This window comes from Lottia gigantea (assembly GCF_000327385.1).
Source record: "Lottia gigantea unplaced genomic scaffold LOTGIsca_5, whole genome shotgun sequence".
NCBI classification, from domain to species: domain Eukaryota; kingdom Metazoa; phylum Mollusca; class Gastropoda; family Lottiidae; genus Lottia; species Lottia gigantea.
The window spans coordinates 3050494-3071081 of record NW_008709715.1 but is presented as its reverse complement, the minus strand read 5'-3'; the positions used below and the strand labels follow the sequence as shown (position 1 = coordinate 3071081).

The following is a 20588-nucleotide window of genomic DNA, read 5'->3' as shown; positions in this document are numbered from 1 at the left end:
AAAAACAATTCTTCAAACTTGAATAACAAATATAATCTTTAAGGGAGTGTAATAAACAAAACACAAAACTTCAAACAAGGAGGTTTGTAAACATGATTTAAATCAATAAGAATCAAATGCATCAACAAACACCTTCACAAAGGTTCCTCCATTTTGATTTTGAAAGCTTGAGTTATTTTATGTCTTGTTTAATTTCAGTGAAGTATCGTGTACCATCAGCATTCTTTAATACCAATGTCAGATTGAACACTTTGATACAGGCTTTAGATGGTATTAATCATCATTATTTAGATGTACCTGAAGCATGTCATCTTCATCCTAATGTAGAGGTATATATATTTAGTTATTTAAGTCCTTTTTCCTCATTTCTTTGTACCAGTCAACCAGATGTAAATGGGAAAAATCTGAAAAAAAAAAATTATCAAGAGGCTGGTCCAATTTCTGCTATGTACATAGTGATCACCAGTTTCATTTGGTTGTGAATAAGAATAGCAGTTATAAGTTTCACATGCAATTATTGTACAACACAAGACCACTTTCTTTATATTGTATATTAGTTATTCGGACTATGGTCTGAGATAACCTTACAGAGATCCTCGAGAACCTATTATTTATTCTTTCCTTTCCTTCATTGGAAAAATCTCTTATGTATAAATCAGATATCTGGATTGATAACATAAAATATTTCCACAAATATCTCTTCAAAATGCACGCTTTCCTATATATGTAGTTCAAAGCACCCTTAACTGGCTTGATGTAATGAAATTATGTGTATTCATTATTTTCTCTATAGGACATAGAAAACTGGGTTTGTTTCCTTTTCTTGCTATTTAGATATTTTTGTAGATTGTACCTTGTTGTAAAATAGCTAGTGTAGATTTTTTAATTCTTAATGTTAAGAGACATTTTTAGGTAGATAAGAAGTAAAATAATATATCTAAAAATAAAGTGACACAAAAGTAGTATACTATCAGAAAACTTTTAATTTCATGTTAGAATAGCAATATTTATTGACATTTAATAAAGCTTGTATGCATGACAAAAGTGTTGGATGTTTGATAGAATTACAAACATATATCAATATGACTGGTGAAAATTGTACTATGTAAAAGAAACATATACATATTATTTATTTGTAAGATCTCACAATTTCAGTTTACCTTTTTTCTTCATTTATCTACAAAGTTTTCATCTATTATTTTGAAGTCTTAATCTAAAGTCTTGTAATGACAATCTGACTTTAACAAAAATATATCTGAATGTTAATCTATAAAATATAAAATTAGCGATATGGGCATCTTCAATTGACTATACTTTGGGAATAACTAATACCTTATATTGATGTGTACATTATCACTCAATTTATCGTTAAAAAAAAGGAAAACAATAGGATATCATAAAATTATGGAGCCAGGTTCCTGGTCTCATTCAGTAAAATCTATAAATTTATTTTCTATATTTCAGACTCTACTAGGAGATGATCAGTACATCTTTACAAGATTAAATAAAATATTTGATGCAATGCCATCTTCACCTACTTTAACTCATAAATTATTCCCTAGACCACCAACACCTTTTAAAGGTAACTTCTTAATTATAACTATAATAGATTATTCCTTAGAATCTCAAAACTTACATCCCAGTAATATTATGTTCACAAGATACAGAAAAGTTTATATGTAAAATTTTGGCATTGTGAAAAAAAAATTCATAAATTATCATTCATTGTGATTAATATTTAATATTTTTTTTTTTTAGGACCACCATTAGCTGGAATTAGTTCTCAAAGTAATAATCCGTCTGTGGTGGGACAGGGAGTATTTGCTACAGCAAGTTATGCTACGTTTAAAATGAGGAAGGATGTGGAATTATGGGAAATATGTCATACCATGTTATCCAAGGTTCCAAAAGCTTATACCAAGGTATGATTTACTGATTATTTCTGGTTAATATACATCAGTGCGTTGTTGTGTGATTTTCTTATAGTTTAATGTGTAAAGTCTTGAAATTGAAAATAAGATTTTTAGTTACTGATTTTATAACTTAATAATTGTAGACATTTAAACATATAGGTAGATTAGATTATTATGTACACATTCAAGTTTAATTGTAAATTGTAATGATTATTATTTCAGGAGTTTATTAATGACAAATTAAAGAAGATAGGAGGTTTTACACCTTTTAATAACTTCATTGTTAGAGAGTTAGAAACTATGTATAAATTATTGACAGAAATTAAGGGATCTATGCAGGTAAGTTTCTTGGTTTTGTTTCATACATACTTATAATGCAGCAATGCTTGTACAAGTAAGACTCTGCTTTTGGGAATTATTTTTGTCTATTTTTCATGTTTTAATTACATAAATATACTCAATTCATAATCCTTATTTCTGAAGGCGAAACAAAGTTGTATACACATCTATTTACTTATTTTGCATAATGGCTATGATATTTTGTAATTTGAAGGAATTTGATCTGATTGTTGCATCTTTAAATCACAAATTTTGCAATGATTTTTCTTGCAGGCGATCAAACTGGCAACTGAGACAAACATACTGGGTGATCAAGTCTCAAACCATATATTATCTGTAGCAGACGACTTGTACCATTTCCGTATTCCCCAAATATGGTGTGACATGTCTGGTGTGTCTGCTCCACCATTGACCTGGGGTTTAGGACAATGGTTGACAGAATTACAGAATAGATGTTATCATTTTGAGAAAATATTAACTTTGGTAAGTAGTCAGTTTTGAAACAATAACTAAAACTTTCATAATTTATGGTTGGTCACTGTAGTTTTAATAAGCATATAGTTATAGTAATAGTAATATAGTAATAGTAATATAGTAATAGTGATATTGTAATAAATCTAGTTTTGGAGGTTATTCAGATGACCTTCCCAGTCCCATCCATTTATTTCTTTAATGTAGTTATTATTAGCAGTTATTTGTATAATGTTTATAGAATTTGAATATGAACATTACAGGGTAGAGAAAAGATGCCAGCATATTGGTTAGGAGCCTTCTTTAATCCTAGAGGTTTACTCAGTCTATTAAAACAAGAATATACCAAACAATTCTCTGGTGAAAGATCTGGAAATTTTGAACAATTCACATTTCAAACAGAGGTTACTTCTAGAGATAAAGATCACGTAAGTAGTAATAGATTCTCCTATTATAACCTCATTTCATAAGGACTTTTAAAAGTTTTAAGATATTCTGTAAAGTAAATAGGTTTTGTCTGCCTACAGCCTGGCATCTTACCATTTAAGCTTACAACTTACTGTGACAAAACAATTATTGTGGTCTGAGATATCAATTCGTATTTGGTACTTGTTTCCCTTGCAACAATGCAATCATTAGACATCCTTTTAAGTTTTACCTCATAAATGCCACCAGACCGTAGCAGAGTTTTTAAGATGTCCAAATTGAAATTCATATTATTTTCTAGTTACGTGATCCTCCCCACGAAGGAATGTTTATTTATGGTATATATATGTGGGGCTGTGCCTGGGAGAAAACAACCGGAGAACTACAAGATGCTCCACCACGTACTAGCTGTGCTACCTTACCAGTTGTTCATCTGACATGTTTACCGGTTACTGAAAAACATGGTGCTCAAGACTCTACTAAATCTTATGAAACCTACCAATGTCCGGTATATAATTCGCGTATAGCCTCTAGAGATCCTGTGATGGAAATGGATGTCAGACGTGAGGGAGTAGCAGCCTCACGCTGGGCTTTACGTGGATTATCTGCCACCATACGACCATATTAGATATTGAGCTGATATATTGTTGATAATTAAGTTATATTTTTAATTGTTTCAAGTTGTGATATTTTATTTATTGTTTTTCCTGACCGAGTTTTCTTATTTATAATTCATACAGTGAATTACAGAATTAACTAAAACAAAAAAAAAATTCTATTTTTTCATAAAAAAAAAGCTTATATTACGTGTGGCGTTTGTAATTGAAAAAATATCTTACTTGCCAAATGGAACTTTTTTTCAATTAAACAGAACTTAAAGAAATTCGGACAAATTTTATCTCACAAAACATTCAGTAATAAGTAATTATTTAGCATTTAGTAATTCTTCCTAATTCAGAAATGAGCAATTATTCAGAAAAAAGTAATTATTCAGAAAAAAGTAGTTATTCAGAAATAAGTAATTATTCAGAAATGAAAAATTATTCAAAAATTAGTAAAATATTACAGAAATAGTATTCAGATTCAAATTTGACTAGTTCCTCATGGTAATTATTAAGACACACCTACTTCTTCATAAGTTTGATGAAAAGTTATTTTTATTCTTAAAAATGCCAGGGAAATTTCCAGCGTTCTAGCCAATACATTTTGTTATAAATCAGTATTTAAGCCAAAATCTTATGTTATAAATCAGCATTCCATCCAAAGAACTATAAAATCAGCATTCCGTCCGAATCAATTTCGTCAAAATGTACCTTCGGATCCATATATCTTTGTATTATTTTTTACAATATTTCATACCATTACCATAGTTTATTATTATTGTTGTTTTTCATGTCATTCTGTATTAATATTAAACTGATGTGTTATATAACTTATGATCTTTAAAGGACATTTTACGCAAGAAACATTTAACTAAAGTCTGATCTAGAAATAGACTATGATCTGATCTAGAAGACATTAGACTATGATCTGATCTAGAAGACATTAGACTATGATCTGATCTAGAAAGTCTGATCTAGAAAGTCTGATCTAAAAGACATTAGACTATGAACTTTTAATTTTTAAATACTCGACGGTGTTTGGCTTTTCAAAAATATAGAATATTTAACACCAAATCATTTCATATCGAACAACTCAATATATGGAAATTTATTAATTCATACATAATTGGAATTATTTAAATGTGAAATCTTATTAGTAAAATATATATATAGGATGTTATGTCATCTATAGAGTTATATATAAGGTATATCTCTATTGATAGTTGACCGACTTAAACCTGTCAGGTTATTGATGTTTACACAAGTTAACGACATGTTAGAACTTGACCATTACAAGTCATTTAATTTAATTACTTAATGATTGATTGATTCATACTTAAAATCTCACATCGTTAAATCAAACGATTTTGGGATGAACAAAATTATACTTAAAGGTGCGCATAATAACACCATTAACCTGTAAATATTCTATTTTCATCCACGAAGACTGTATTTTCTGTAATTACCGGTACTGTAAATCTTAGTAAGATATGATAGTGTAAATATCGCTATCATAAGGTTTTCTGTGCGATCTTAACGGCTATCACTTTATTACGTAGGCCTATCCTCGATACTCAATAGGTCAATAAACAAAAGAAAATTAAATTCCTTTCAGACTACTTATTTTTATTTTATTTTTTTACTTGGTCAACGATCTGTTACGTACGTCACTAGGTTATAATAGATTGGTCATATTAGTGCAGCTCGACCTCTTACGTCTGCTAATACAACATGTAGTCCAAAACCTATTGATTTTATACGCAAATTACCTGTCTGTGCGGCATGCTTTCAAACAACCGGATATGACGCTAGTGAATTATATATGTGAGTGAAATCATAGATAAGCTTTAGTAGGCCTTTGCGTTATTCTGTTTTGGCTAAAGAACAATGGTAATTTGAGTTTCCAAAAACACGAAAAATATTGAATATATGCCAGAAATTCTGTCTCTAGTCGCTGGGAATAGCTTAATGTCAGAAATACCTCTCGTTGGCGCGTTTTGTACATCAAGCCCAATAATATCAGAAGGTTGTAAGTAATCCAGAAGGGTCAATAAGTTAATTCTTTACGACGGATATTATGGAATTAGAGAGTATGCTGTAATATTACCCGGTCGTATGGTGCAGCTTATACGTGTGACATAAGATTAACATTTTCCAATCGAGTTTATTGATAGGGTCATAATAGATTTATAGACTCAAATTACAGAAAATTATATCAAATTATCTTCTTTTATAGTAAATTATATTATAATATTGCCATATAATTGAAAATGGAGTACGTAAATCATCCTCTGTGTAGGACTGACTATTTAAATTTCACTCAATTATATAGTGGATTATATATCAGAAATGGCAGCGTATACTATTTGATGTTGATACCAGCGCCGTATTCATCCTAAAAGAGAATTTAGAAACAATCACTTCAGATACATCTCAGATGAGGCTAACAGTTCACATATCCATATCTTCAATATTGATTTGAATGGTTTTCACGATAGTGACATCATAATCTGCTTTTGGTTTCATAGTATTACAAGGTGACTGCAAACCTCAGGCTGGCCGAAAATAAGAAATTATGTATAAACAAACTGTAATTTAAGTGTCCATACACATACATCAGCTACAAAACTATTTTGCAATCCCGTCACATGAACTGGCAGATGTGGGCGAAATTATTTTCGTCTAATTGAGAGCCTAATTTTGTTTAATGTAAAATATTTATAACAGAAATTACTTAATAAAACCTAAGTCTTTATTTCTTACGGCCTGACGAGTTGTATCATAAGTTTTTTTGCAGACGTCGTGATGGGAGTTTCAAAGACAAAGGACTGCTCGAAAGCCGGAAGTAGAAAGCACGAAGCAGAAATAATGTAACGTGACTGGTATAATGAATCAATATATTATATAAAGTATAAAGCTGTGATAATATTCATTGATGATTATACATTATGATTGCCACCCACTACTGGTAAATCCTATTTCCGTTTGACCACCGTCTGAAACAGCAGGAATATCTTAAAGCAGCAGCCTACTTATCTGGACTGATATTGGTTGAAACAATGGTGTCATTTCTTATCCTGCCCACAAAACAATTGACAGCAATATCATAACGAACTGAAAATAATGCATTAAATTCGGTTGTAGTCTTAATTTGGCGTATGATGGACGAGGAGGGATACCATGGGCAACAATACATCAAAAAGATAAGAATGTTCTCATCTGAACAATGGCAAGCTACTGCGAACTTCATTTTATGCTCCTTTCCTTAATCATGGAATGTAGCCATATGATTGGATTGTACGCCAGCGAATACAACCAATCATAACCCTCGACAGACCGACTGTTAATATCGTCGCTTTTTAGTTAGGGATTTTCTTTCGAGATCTCTGATTGAATGTATTCACTAACGTACAACTCAACCAAATCAATGCATTTACAAACTTTCGAGATACTTGAAAGGTGACTATTGCAGTATAAGACGAAGCTCATAGCTTGACATTGTAAAGATAGATTGTTTGTAGCGCCAACTAATTATTATTAATTACTGCTAACTGTTTATTATATGGCTTCATTTTTGCGTGGGATGGTGTCTCTTTAAAAAAACAGAAAGTTCCAGACGTCGATGTTTACTATTATTAATTATATTAATGGACACAAATATATTGATTATTTCCTTAAATAAGGGTGTTTTTTCCAGAAATAGATTTAACCCCAGGGCTACCATGTGTCGTTTTCACAGACTTCATTAATAAATTATATTTTGACCGTTTTTAATTATAACAGATCGTCTTCGTGTCCCGACAATTATTTTTATTATTATGATCTATAATCAGTTGAGATTCGCAAACATATGAATGCACATCTAGTTACTGCGTCATTTACACTAGTACGATTTCCTGTCCAAGGCGTGCGATTCTTCTGAAGCCCTAGAAAATTGATTATGATTACTTTCAGAAAAAAGAGCATTTGCAAAAGTTCTTTTTAAAAAATATTTTATTCTGGGGATTACAGGAACCCCGTGAAATTGATAATAATAAGTTAATCAGTAAGTTTTTGAGTTTCACAACCGTAGTAACTGTTTTATTAGTTGATGACCAGATGAACTATGTCCGTGTTATTGTCATTCAGAATTTAAAATTACTAATTTTTTTTATAGAAGTAAAGGAATGGAATGGTGTGCAAGATCATGAAATCGTGGTGTATTAATAGTCTAAAGTGTTCTTCAATTTGTCACATCATGTGAATTCGACTTGTGTAATAATAATCTCTTATCTTCTCCCACTCCTACCACACCGTGTTAAAATACTTCAACTGTTTTCTTTAAGTCTTATTCACACTTTCTGTAATATCAATGAGTTTCTCTGCAGTGGCGGAGCCAAAGGAGTGGCAGAGGGGACAGGCGCTCCGAGTGGATAATTCCCTGAACTGCAAGTAGATGATTCCAAAAGCTGTGAGGATATAATTCCCTGAACTGAATTCTTGTGCTCTGTTTTATTTGCAAACTATTAAACTAATTTCAGTAATTTGCCATGTGGTGAAGTCTAATATGTAATATTGAGACCTGTATTTAATAGATATATATTCTTTATAATTTTGGTTCCTCGATGGTGAAATTACCGCAGACATTAGTTGAAGACCATCCTACTTTCAGTTTAGTTTACAGGTAAGTTCTGGGGTTCAAGGCTTAAGTTTTATTTTTAAAAGCTAGGACCAAAATAACATTATACTAGATGTGAGTAAAGTCGGTTAATCAGCTAGAAAATACAATTCTATATACCCGCTAGATATTGGTGATCTTAAAATATACTTCTTGTTTCCTAAAATATCACTCATTATAATCATAATTTTTGTATTCGTATCAATATTGTTGTTAGTGTGTTTGTGATAACTAAGCTTCTGGTGCCATACTACGATTGGGAAGTTCAATACTAAATGATAGGGGAAAATCGAACTAGACAGGTGAAAAACGGATGAATCTTATCAAGTCTCCAATCTTTGATCTTTCAGCTACATGTACAGGTAGTGGTCTCATTTGCGCAAGGCATTTAAAGCAGGCATGTATACGATTGTAAAGGTTTTCTGATAGTTGACAGTATTGAATGATTGAAAAAATACATTGCTATTTTCAAGGTTGGCACACTTTTGTAGGGCCCGGACATACAGAATCATTACACCAAATGACTGGGTCTCGGACTGAAACCAGAATTTTATATCTTTTGTCTTTTCAAAATGCTATAAACAATAGTTTGTGTTGAGAACCCATTGATATCCATCTTTTTATGATTACATTGATAAACCTTTTCTTGTGATAAACAAAATCAATCAAGTAATAATGAGAGTCGAAAGTCATCTTTGGTGTGAGAAAATGGGTTAAATTGCTAATTAGTAAAAGTTATTGTGAAAGATAAATACCAAAGTTGAAATAGATTGATTTTAAGCGTCCAGGGATTACATCAATCTGATGAATATCTTACATCTTGACGTGGTCGGTCTTCTGTAGGAGTTATAGTCAGAAAAACAAACTATCATTGCATCATTCCAAAACGAGTCGATATTCTTATTCCATGATAGAACTTGTGATTCAGAAATCATTGTGATTCAATTAGTCGCTTGTTAGCTACTCTGAAGGCGGGGAGTTAGATCCCGTTACAAGGCCCCCATTGTTGTCCCGGTTTTCATTGCCAGTGATACAGACTGATATGGGAAAGGCTGCAAAATGAAATGATATGTAAGGAATGGAGTTATACGTCCTACTTTTCTGCACCATGTGTGCTAATGAAGACGGGCAACGCCATGCAGGGTGCACTTATGGAAATTTTGCCAGGCCAGCGGCATTAGCCTGCTCTTTTTCGATTTCCAACTATCGAGGGATCTTTAACGTGCACAGCCTGTAGCACATGGGGCCTCGGTTTAATGTCCCATCCGAACGACTAGACGCTTTATCCATGTCAGCCCCTCAGCAAGGTCAGCACGATTTGACCTCGAGACAAACAGAATCTGAGAACAACTTGGTTTTTCAACAGTTACGACAACTTTGACGTATTTAGGGGATGATCCAGTACTGTTGATCACAGTATGAGCAGTTAGTTGATTGTCTTGGTGGTGTTAATGGAGAGAACAACTGTATGGTGTAAACAACACTGAATGGATTTAACATGTTTACATCAGCGTATACACGTACTTCCTTTGACCGACTTGTCATGTACAACGTGAGTTTTGTCTGTGAAAATAATTACATAATATTAAAATCCAATTATAACCAAATTAATGGAATAGAGAAATAAATACGATATCATGACATCTCAACTTTAATTAACTTCGTGACTGACGGATGTAGTTGAGATTTCTTTGACTGAAACCAATCCTTTTGTTTGGTGTTAGTTTTGTCCAGTATTTCCTCAAACGCATTTCTGCTTGGAACAGACAATTATTTTTTTACAAATACTAATATAGTTAATTGTTAATTAATTAATAAAGTTTGCATTTTTATGCTCATCAAAAGATTATTTGTTATACTATAAAAAATTATATTGGTTGTCAAAAACCATGTCGACATTCCAGTCACAATTCAAGTGGATGTACTCAGATCGAGTCAAGTAACCAGAAGTATGTAATCGTAAATGTAATGTGATGACTACCGACGGACAGGCTTACACCACGTCGCGGGATCTTTACCATGTTCAACTTTATGCACACGGAGTTTTTCCCAATGCGAACCACTAGACATATCTTAGATATTAAGGAGAACAAGGAGGGGAAACCAGAAATCATGACCTGCGTCGGAATCGGACTCAGGTAACCGAGTCGCTGCGTCTAAATAAAATATGAATATGAAATCATAATACAGCAATAAACTTTATAGTCTTCAGAAGTATTAGAAATGGACGAAGGTCGTTAAATTCCCTCAAAAATATCTCAAATTTCTTTTTCTATACATGTCTTTTCTATAAAGTGTAGTGTAGGACACAGGTGGATTAGAAAGGTCCAATTTCGCCGTTGAGCTGTTAATGATTGACTAAGCGAAAAAAAAAAAAACCCGTTTCCGAGACTAAAGTATGATTGGTCAAAAATGGCACAACTCTAAAGCTGTTTATTTCCAATACTCAAATTTGATGTTTCAGCGCTTTATCAAATTAACATTTGTGTAACCTTGCTTGAAATGTCCTATATCTAATTAATATGCCGGTACATTGCTATCATATTTTAACATGCATATAATAATTTATCTATTACATTTCATTGATTTTTTAATCAAACTGTACTGAGCTGTCTGAAAATATCACCAGCTGATCAAATTACGTTTATAAATAAACAGTTCTGTATAACCAAAACTATGCTAAATACATGTTAAATAACGTGCATTATTTGTCTTTTTGCTTCTTTATAAGAAAAACAATAATAAAAAAAATTCTTAAGTTAGTCGAAGTTTGGATGTCGGCTATTCTTCTAGTCCCGTTTTGGAACCTTGACTACTGGATGTCGGATATTCTTCTAGTCCCGTTCTGGAACCTTGACTACTGGATGTCGACTATTCTTCTAGTCCCGTTCTGGAACCTTGGCTACTGGATGTCGGCTATTCTTCTAGTCCCGTTCTGGAACCTTGACTACTGGATGTCGGCTATTCTTCTAGTCCCGTTCTGGAACCTTGACTACTGGATGTCGACTATTCTTCTAGTCCCGTTCTGGAACCTTGACGACTGGATGTCGACTATTCTTCTAGTCCCGTTATGGAACCTTGACTACTGGATGTCGACTTTTCTTCTAGTCCCGTTCTGGAACCTTGACTACTGGATGTCGACTTTTCTTCTAGTCCTGGAACCTTGACTACTTGGTTTCGTTCTTTCTTTTCGGTCAGTTCTTGAAGCTTGACAACTGGATGTCAGTTATTCTTCTCTATCAGCTCTATAACCTTGACTACCGGACGTCAGCTATAATTCTCCTTCTGCTCTGGAACCTTTACTACGCTATTCTTGTCGGTCAGTTCTGGAACCTTGACCACTGGATGTCAGGTATTCTTCTCGGCCAATGCTAGAACCCTGACTACCGTGTGTTGGCTATTCTTCTGGGTCATATCTGCATTATTGATAACTTAACTCTTTGACAAAACGTCAATAGAAGAAGGTTGTCTTGCCTATGCTTCGATTATAACAGAACCTTGTTGATTGAACAATTTCATCGATCAAATATTTTCAGGAATGAGATAATATTTCACCCCTTAACTACTAATAACTAACAGTAGGTAAATCACCCTTTCAAAAGAAATTCCAAGATGCTGGTTGACTAAATGGATTTTTAAAAAAAAATTAAAGGATGGTGTACGTTTTGAAAAAAGGTAAAATATAGCCTTGTATTATCTCCAATATGTACTTCAACAACTTCTACGACTTTGCTATCGACAATCGGATTAGTTGAAATATAATTTCTGAAGCTTTACAGTGTTTGTCGACACGATTTGAAGCTTTAGAAACAAATCATAATAACCACTAAGTGTAATCAGTATAAACCGTAAACAAATGTTAAAAAAAAATTAAAAACACGAATTAAAATTTAATGAAGTAAATAGGTATAAAAAATAAATCATTAAGATTATACAAATACTGAAAAATTATCTGCCAAATAGATAATATCTTAATAATATTAGAGTTATATCGTGCTTGTAGGATTAAATTTATAATCATATTTATTCTAATTCTTAATACATTGAATGTTTAAGACAATTCCGTTTATAGTCCTCTTAAGTGGAGGGCGAAATTAAAAAGAAATATTCTTGTTTACAGTATGCATGCTCTAAAGGAAACTCTTATGTCCATCGGTAGTAAGTCAAGACCATCAGGATACAAGTCCAGAACAAGTATATTGTCTTTATTGTCACCATAACAGTAAAAAGTATGACCAAGAACAAAAAGGTCTATTTTTATAAACGATTTGGTTATCTCTGGACTAAGAGGTAGAGAGGAAGGAACAACAGACAAGTGGTAGTAGAATAGAACAAATAAACAATGATTTGTCGAAGTAGAGGGAAGGTCGAAGTAGAGGGAAGGGAGAAGCGAAAATGAGAAGTGGAGAGAAGAGGGAGAGAGAAAATGGGAAGTAAGAAGAGAACATGAGAAGAAGAGGAACGATTGAAAAGTATAGAGGAAGTAGGGAAACAAGGGGAATAGAAGGTCGAAAGGAGAGTAATACATGTACATGTAAATTAGCGAGGGAGAATATTAATCAGAGAGAGAGAAGGGACGGGAGTATTGGATAAAGGGTAGTGAATTATCAGAGGCAGAGATGGATACAGATATACAGAGAGAGAAGGTACTGGACCAATGAGATAGTGTGAGGAAGAAGAGGTCAGAGTGGATGGTGGAAAGAAGTGTTTCAAAGAGAGAAGCTTTCATAGGATGTTACTAAAGAGGGGCACTACAAGAAGAATATGAGGAATTCACATGGCGGTGGGTGGATCAGGCAGGAGTGGTGAACAGAGAGGATAATATGGGTTTTATTACCCCCTTAAGGCATCGCACCGTAGATCATAGTGACAATTTACATTGAATTAAACAATTTTCATAAGCATCCTCAATGGTCAAATGAAATTGTCGAGAATTCTTCCCCTTGAAACAAAACGTATATAAAACGTTACAATTTGATTTGATTTGTACATCGTCGTGGTAAATATAATTCACTGTTTTCGCAATACAGTTTGGTTTTATTCTTCTTGATCATTTGCAGAAAAGTAGGACATGAAACTCAATTCAATTATTTTTCAGTTCGTTTTATTAGTCTGTGTTCCCATGGTTAGCAAACCTTTTTTTCAAATTAATGACATAAGAACCTACGTAATAAATTTCCAGCATGTGTCTTACATCGTGTACATTCAAAAGTCACAACAATGCGCGTGTTCAAAATCTCAACTTATTTTTTTTTTTCATCTTGTTAACCTAGTTTGTGTGTTATAAGGGAAAATAAGATGCGTGACGTATGTTGGTTGTGTGCTGTAGTTTACAGCTGTTCAAATCAATATTATATATTATTTATTGATTGCTTATCAAAAAATATTGTCAAGGTTGCATTTTCTACTTAATAACATTTTTTGATAATACAGCGCCTTGAATAGAAGGCTTGATTTAAAATTTAAAAAAGTTTGATCAGGAAGCCTTGAGACAAGATAATACCTTTGCTAATTCAAACCAAAATGTTCACTACTCTCTGCAGCTTGTAATTGTTTTTGCTAGAAATCTTGTCGGATGATGGCCATTCTTTAAAATTCTCCTTACTGTTTCCAACGGGCAAATCTATAATTCGGTGATCTCTATTCTAACATAATTATAATATTCGGTAAGCTGCTAAGCAACAAATGAACCCTTTAACGTGTTTTGTCGACCTTTTCACTTTTTTGAATTATATTGCATTATGCACTTGATGGGCTGATGATACTGGTTATGACGTCATAAAGAATCACATAACTTCAAAAAAATCTATCAAAAATTCACAATCTATATTTGGATTTTCAGATGTCAAATTTGAGAACATGTATTTTTAAAATTAAATCCTTTGAAATGATTCCATAGGGTAAAAATCTATATTTGTCTTTCTATGATTAAGAGAAAAAAAAAACATGACGTCAGAAGATAATTGGCCTTAAAAACTGATATTCAGTGGAAATAAGGCAAATTCAAAGATAGAAAAAAAAAACATAGAAATCATAGAGAGTTTTAGAATATCAGAAGTCACACTGCAGTGTTTTGAAAGCGAAGTTTGCGAAAGCGAAATGTGAATATTCACCAGAATCTAAGATTTAAAAGAATAATGGAAGGCCTACATGCAGAAATATTCTAAATTATTTCATCACGGTAATTTACATAAAAAAGGTTAGGATATTGTAATTGTTAGCGCCTACACTGTTGAATAGATCAATTTATTTAACCTAAATATTTAGGTGAATTAATGCATAAACTATAACTTGCGAAGTATCGTCACATATATTATGATTACATAGTGGGACAACAAGATTGGCACTCATATCACTCTGCGACTGGGTTTATCAATTGAATTATGGTTACAGAGTCCACAAACCTAATAGCATTTTAAGCAGCTGAAAAGGGAAACCGAAGTCATAGGGCTACAAAAATCTGCAAAATCTGCAAGATCTGAATCCAATTTGATTTAATATGTTTCACTTCCCACTCATACTGTCCACATTTCTTATAAATGTTGAAAAATTAGTTTAGATTAGATTAAAACTAGCCTGGAACAGTGTAGCGCTTGCTTCTACTATCATCTACTCCGTTTTTATTTCTTTGGATAGCAAGTCAAATCAGGCTGGTAAACCTGTGAATAGATATGGTGTCCGGTGTATTATAAGCGGGAGTTACTGTAGAAGTATAGGAGGTGAATTCGGCATCGTGTCAGACAGCACCGAGCAATGTATCACGTCTATTACTCCCTTGACAGCGTGACTTTATTACATAAGTATTCGTTTCAAAATAATTAACCAACACCCTACCCCACCACCTGCTGGTACGTCACTGTGACTTGACAAAGTTACGCCACTGAATAATAATTTTTATTCTCTAATTCATAATTGCAATACATTTAGACGTCATAATGTTCTGAGTGGCCATTGTTGTGTGGGATGGATTTAATATACATGTAATTATTGTTTACAAGTATACTGTCTCCCAATAGAACAAATTATCTGTATAATACTGAATACCAAATATATATAACACTTATACTGTCCATTAACCGACTTTAGATTTAATATTTCAAAATAACATTTCTTCAAAGAAATCTATGTGAACAGAATAAACAAAATTATATTTATAAGGTTTACGGTAGGTTTTGTCCATTTGTTAAATCTTTAACAATAAAACAATTTTGATTCTGTGTCCAAAACTCGAATGAAGATCCGACAGAATCAAACATTGACAGCGCCAGTGGTGGCACGGAGTGGGGGATGGGTGGTACCCACAATTCATTTCTAACAAAATATGATTTTTATATGTTTACGCCTTAAAATATGCGTTAGAATGCACCACGTTGATTCTTAATTTCCTTGGAAAAACTCACCCAGAGACACCATGGGGTACTTGCGCCTATGCTACTTCCACATAGCTTCCGCATTTGGAATCTCAACCTCGAAGATAGTTTTCTCCTCATTAAGTAAGTCTGCCCCCTCTTCGTACCCCCAACTTCGGAAGGCTCGGAAGGTTTTATTCAGACTCCCCGGTATAAAATTGTTAGAAATTCAATATGTTTCAGTCACTGTATCGGAATAGGTGATATAATCTATCTTTTTTTAATAGTGCATAATTATGCTAAATTTCTCGAGGGAGAACCATAAATACACAAAATGGATACCTGGTTAAGAAGGCGTAGAAATGTTATATCAATAGGCTTATCAATCATCTATTTGATTTTTTAATAATGTATTGTTTTATATTTAAAGAATGATAACCTAGAAATTCAATATTACATAACTTTGGAAACGAAAAAGGAACATGACATAGCATGGAATGAATATCAAAGCGACACTTGCATTATTTATTCTGATCTTGAACATCTTAAAATCAACGTGTCTCCATGAAAGTACTATAATAAGTCAATGTATTGCCAACTGTCCATAAATTATAACAAATATTTTAAAAACTATAACAAATAGTTATTTCACAGATTATTTCACACGTTACAAAAAAAACGGATCATTTCATTGAAGACAATCCTACTTTAAGTGTAGTCAACGATAACGTACTTCTTTTAACAAATAAAAAGTGCAATGAACTTCATAATATATGAAAGAAATGCATTATATAGTTTAATTTAGGCGTTGTTCATTTGATTATAGGTGTAACTTTGTCACGATTTAAATTTTTAAAACACTTAACCAACGATAAGAAAACTTGACTTTTCACTTTTGGAATAAAGTTTACAATCTAGGAAAAACTAGGAGTTTGAAGAGGCTACACATCTTGTTTGATTTTTTTTTAGACAAAATATGCTAATAGAGAGCATGCTACATTGTAAATATAGCCGAATAGATTGTTAATTCGAGTGACAATAGGTTTCATTGCACCGAAGAGATATAAATATTGTCGAGAAATAAAAGTACTTGTATGATGGAGGACAAACTTTTAGATATTATGTTTGAAGTGATTTGAATTTTGATTTGACCCAATATCAAGAAATGGTTACTTTCATAGTTTAAATGGGTCCAATTTAATTGGTTATAATGTGTCCAATTAATTAATAGGCAAGATGTGTCTAATGTTTGAAAAGTCTAAAAATTTGCATTATTTCTTTTAAAAGTTAATTGTGTCTTTTTCTATATATAGTTAAAATGGAAAAAGTGTATCTATCTAAATATGTTAATGTAGCACTTATAGTTGTCTGGTTGTGTACATTTTCATAGTCTCAAAGAGTCAATATTTTTTTATTTAAAGGGAAACATTCGTTCGACCAATTATCATACCTTAGTCTCCGAAACATGATTTTATTTAGCTTAGCAGGTCAATAGCTTAATAGCGTTCATATCTCACCGTCGAAATTTAATCATTCGAGAATCATGTTTGAAAGTTAAAATGACGACTCTTCTTTTCTTGAGACTACATCTTATATAAAGATAGGAAGTGAAAATTCTTGTTTGGCGTATATTCGAAGGAATTATGCGATTTTCGTACAGTCCTAGTACTTCTGAAGACTATTAACATATATTCATGGCCAAAATCAACCCCGAAAATGCCGACTATTTCCCGTTAAGTTTAAATATGTTCATTTTTAAAAGAAACTGATATGTTTCCATTTAAATGCATTCTCCCTTAAGATCAGCTGGGTCTCTAATTAACGATTCTGAGATGATGAAGTTGATTTAACAGGTAAATGATATATTCAACGTTAAAAATTCAATTGCAAGAATACTTTTAAGGTATAAAAACTGTGTATAAAAGTCAGAAATAGTTATATTTGTTTATATGTTTAAGTGCAATATTGACTTTCTAAATAGATTGCAATTAATCCATTAACTTTTCTTATCGTCAGAGAATCAATATCTATTTATATAGACTTTACATTTTACCTTCTGAATTAACTTTCAATATTGAAAAATAAAAAATAGACAATAAAATTCACAGATGTTAAAAAGATTGGTGCATTTCACATTGACATGTTATATCCAAACAGATTAACAAGAATTAGATGAAACCTGCGAAAGTAAAGACCTGTATAGTTGTCATCACGTAATATTCCAATCGTTTTTCTCGAGTTTAACATTATAAACGCCTTATCATTATTAAGAAAGACATTTCTCTTTTGTATAAAGGAGCTCGAGTCGACTGGAGATTCAGAACATATATTTACAGTAAATATTTCATGATCAACTATGATTAACTGAATGATCGCAGATTCCGTCCGCTCAGGTCGACAGAACATGAGCTACTGTTTGCAATTTGACGCTCTTAATCCATAAATTGAAATTAAGATGTGCAACTTTAAGTTACTGCAAGCTACTACACTTGACATCCAAGTGAAGCAGCTTCGAGATTGGCATTTTAATCAGGTTGCTTAATCCAGCTACAAATTAGTGAAGATTCTCCCAGCTGATGCCAGTAGTCGTTGCAATTCCAGTTCTCTGAGATTCTGCTCATCGCGTGGTCGAAATAAGCTCCCATTTAGAAATGGACAATGACTCTAAATGGATACAGTTTGGAGTGCTTTTAGGAATCCAATGACAGCTGAAATCAAACTGTGAGAATACCTCCGTTGATGCGTTTGATTACTACAGTAAACTTAATAAGTTTGTTGGTTTGTAGTCAGGCTTCGTTCTCAAATTCGTATGTACATGAACACATTTTGTTTTGTCTGGACTCATCATTGCAAAGAACGAACCAGAGCTTTCTATAATAACACTGAGATCAAACCATTGATCGTGGTACTAGGCACTCTGACCTGTTATAAAATCTTCCAAGCTATTATCTTGTATAAACAACATAATGTTTATTTGTATATGGTTATATTTAATAACAGTGAATATGATGTATAAGATAAACAAACAATACTTATAACAATATAATGGTCATTAGATTCTACATTAACAATATTAGTTGATATAATCTGGCGGCTTGCCACACTTTATAATCATTACAAATAATCATTTAACAACAGTGTTATTAACCGTTGAATGTTCTACGTCATTTACAATATTAATTAACATTAAGTTGTAGCATCCTGTATAGAAACCATGATAACACATCATGCATAGATATATTAAAGGTATTCCTGGAATAAATGACGTATTAGTAGGTAACGATAATGAAGGGAAATAGTTTTTCCGATGTGCTGATGGAGCAGTTTATTTCCAGTAATAATCTATGAAGCGTCCTGATTCAGCCCTGTACCAGACATGTTCCTTTAGTAGCAGTGTGATATGATAAACGCCGAACAAAATGAACATGTATGGTACAAAGCTTATTGGACACTATCCCCTACATCGCAAGCCTTTTACTTGTATCCAGGTACAAGTTGTTGATGTGAGAGAGCCCTACAATGTAGTCTGAAAGAGTTGACCACCCACACTTTTTACATACAATATGGTGTCAGGTAGAGTCAGATTATCTTTCAACAAAATAGGATTATTAGTGATAGAACAGATGCCGCATATCAGCTTATCTTCAATCAATATTATACTATTTATTATTAAAGGGATACTGTAGTCTAAATATTCGGCGTGCTTAAATGAATAAAACAGTCGTTTATTTCACAAGCTCTTGAACTCTCGTTCTCTGTGGAGAGATTTTTTCAGTTTGGTACTCCTTCGCCCAGCCACAGGGGATAATTTTTAATTTTTTCGAAGGGTAATTGTTCTGTTCAGTCAGGCAGTATCATAAAAGAAAATCACAAAATAGTAAGGATTAATAGAGGAAAGGGGTAATGAAATCGATCAAGGATCCAAAAAAAGTTGAAAACACCTGCCCTTCATATAAAAAAAAAATGAAAAACAAAGAGTGCTGAAGTTATACAGTTGACAGGCTACTGAGTGCAAACAGAGATGAATATCTTGACCGTTATTTACAAACCAACAGCCTTTCAGGAACCCCTATGGTACTCTCACTGTTATCTCTAAGGCGTTTATTGACGGTCCAGAACTTTTTATAATCTACCAAGGATAGAACTTAAGAAACAACTGGCACATGTGGTTGTTTTGTTCTCAATTCCGAACTCTATTCGACCTGATCATTCTAAATACTCTTAACATTGAAGTTGATAATGGGATGTTTATGATTATTTTGGAAACCAATTTATAGTCATATAAAGCATAATAAAGACGACACGATCTAAAAAACGTATTTTCCCCTCTTTTTTTGTCCCTCGATATAGAGTAGACTTACATCTAATTAATATTTAATTTATAACAATCAATATCATTCACATAGTATTAGCCTTGTTAATATTAAAATAGGATTGGTTATGGAGCAGCTGTACAGACATAACGGGAGTTATTTAAACAGGATGTCTGTTTTTTGGTTTCCAATTGGATCTATTTTCCGGACATCTTGAGAGGATGGCAACTATTAGAGCTTCGAGTATATATATAGCCCTAATTATCGCTTAAGTCGAAGATTTAATAATATGGGTGCAAACGATTCTACTATAGCTTTAGTCCTAAGCATTTTGACTTCTTAAGATAACCAGTGAGTAGTATACATCTCAGGATATTGTCTCGGAGGCTTCGGTACTACCAGAGGTATTCGTCGTTGCCCTCTAATTCCCTAAATTGGGGACCAGGGCACAACAGACTCATGGCAACTGCGTTGTCATTAGAGAGCTTAAAAAGCTATTTCATTTCAGTATCATTATA

The 20588-nt window shown here is 32.8% G+C and overlaps 1 protein-coding gene across 1 annotated transcript in view; it reads left to right on the top strand.

The window, feature by feature from the left end:
- LOTGIDRAFT_229063 (hypothetical protein) overlaps positions 1-4579 on the top strand; it is a gene marked incomplete at its 5' end in the record, with an annotated part of 53470 nt that extends 48891 nt beyond the window's left edge. Inside the window, 7 exons of the mRNA XM_009061942.1 lie at positions 199-329; positions 1465-1582; positions 1759-1922; positions 2136-2252; positions 2526-2735; positions 2987-3151; positions 3451-4579. Coding sequence (XP_009060190.1) covers positions 199-329; positions 1465-1582; positions 1759-1922; positions 2136-2252; positions 2526-2735; positions 2987-3151; positions 3451-3777 — 1232 coding nt within the window. The 3' untranslated portion in view covers positions 3778-4579. The remainder of the gene's footprint in view (positions 1-198; positions 330-1464; positions 1583-1758; positions 1923-2135; positions 2253-2525; positions 2736-2986; positions 3152-3450) is intronic.
- Positions 4580-20588: the final 16009 nt, after the last annotated feature.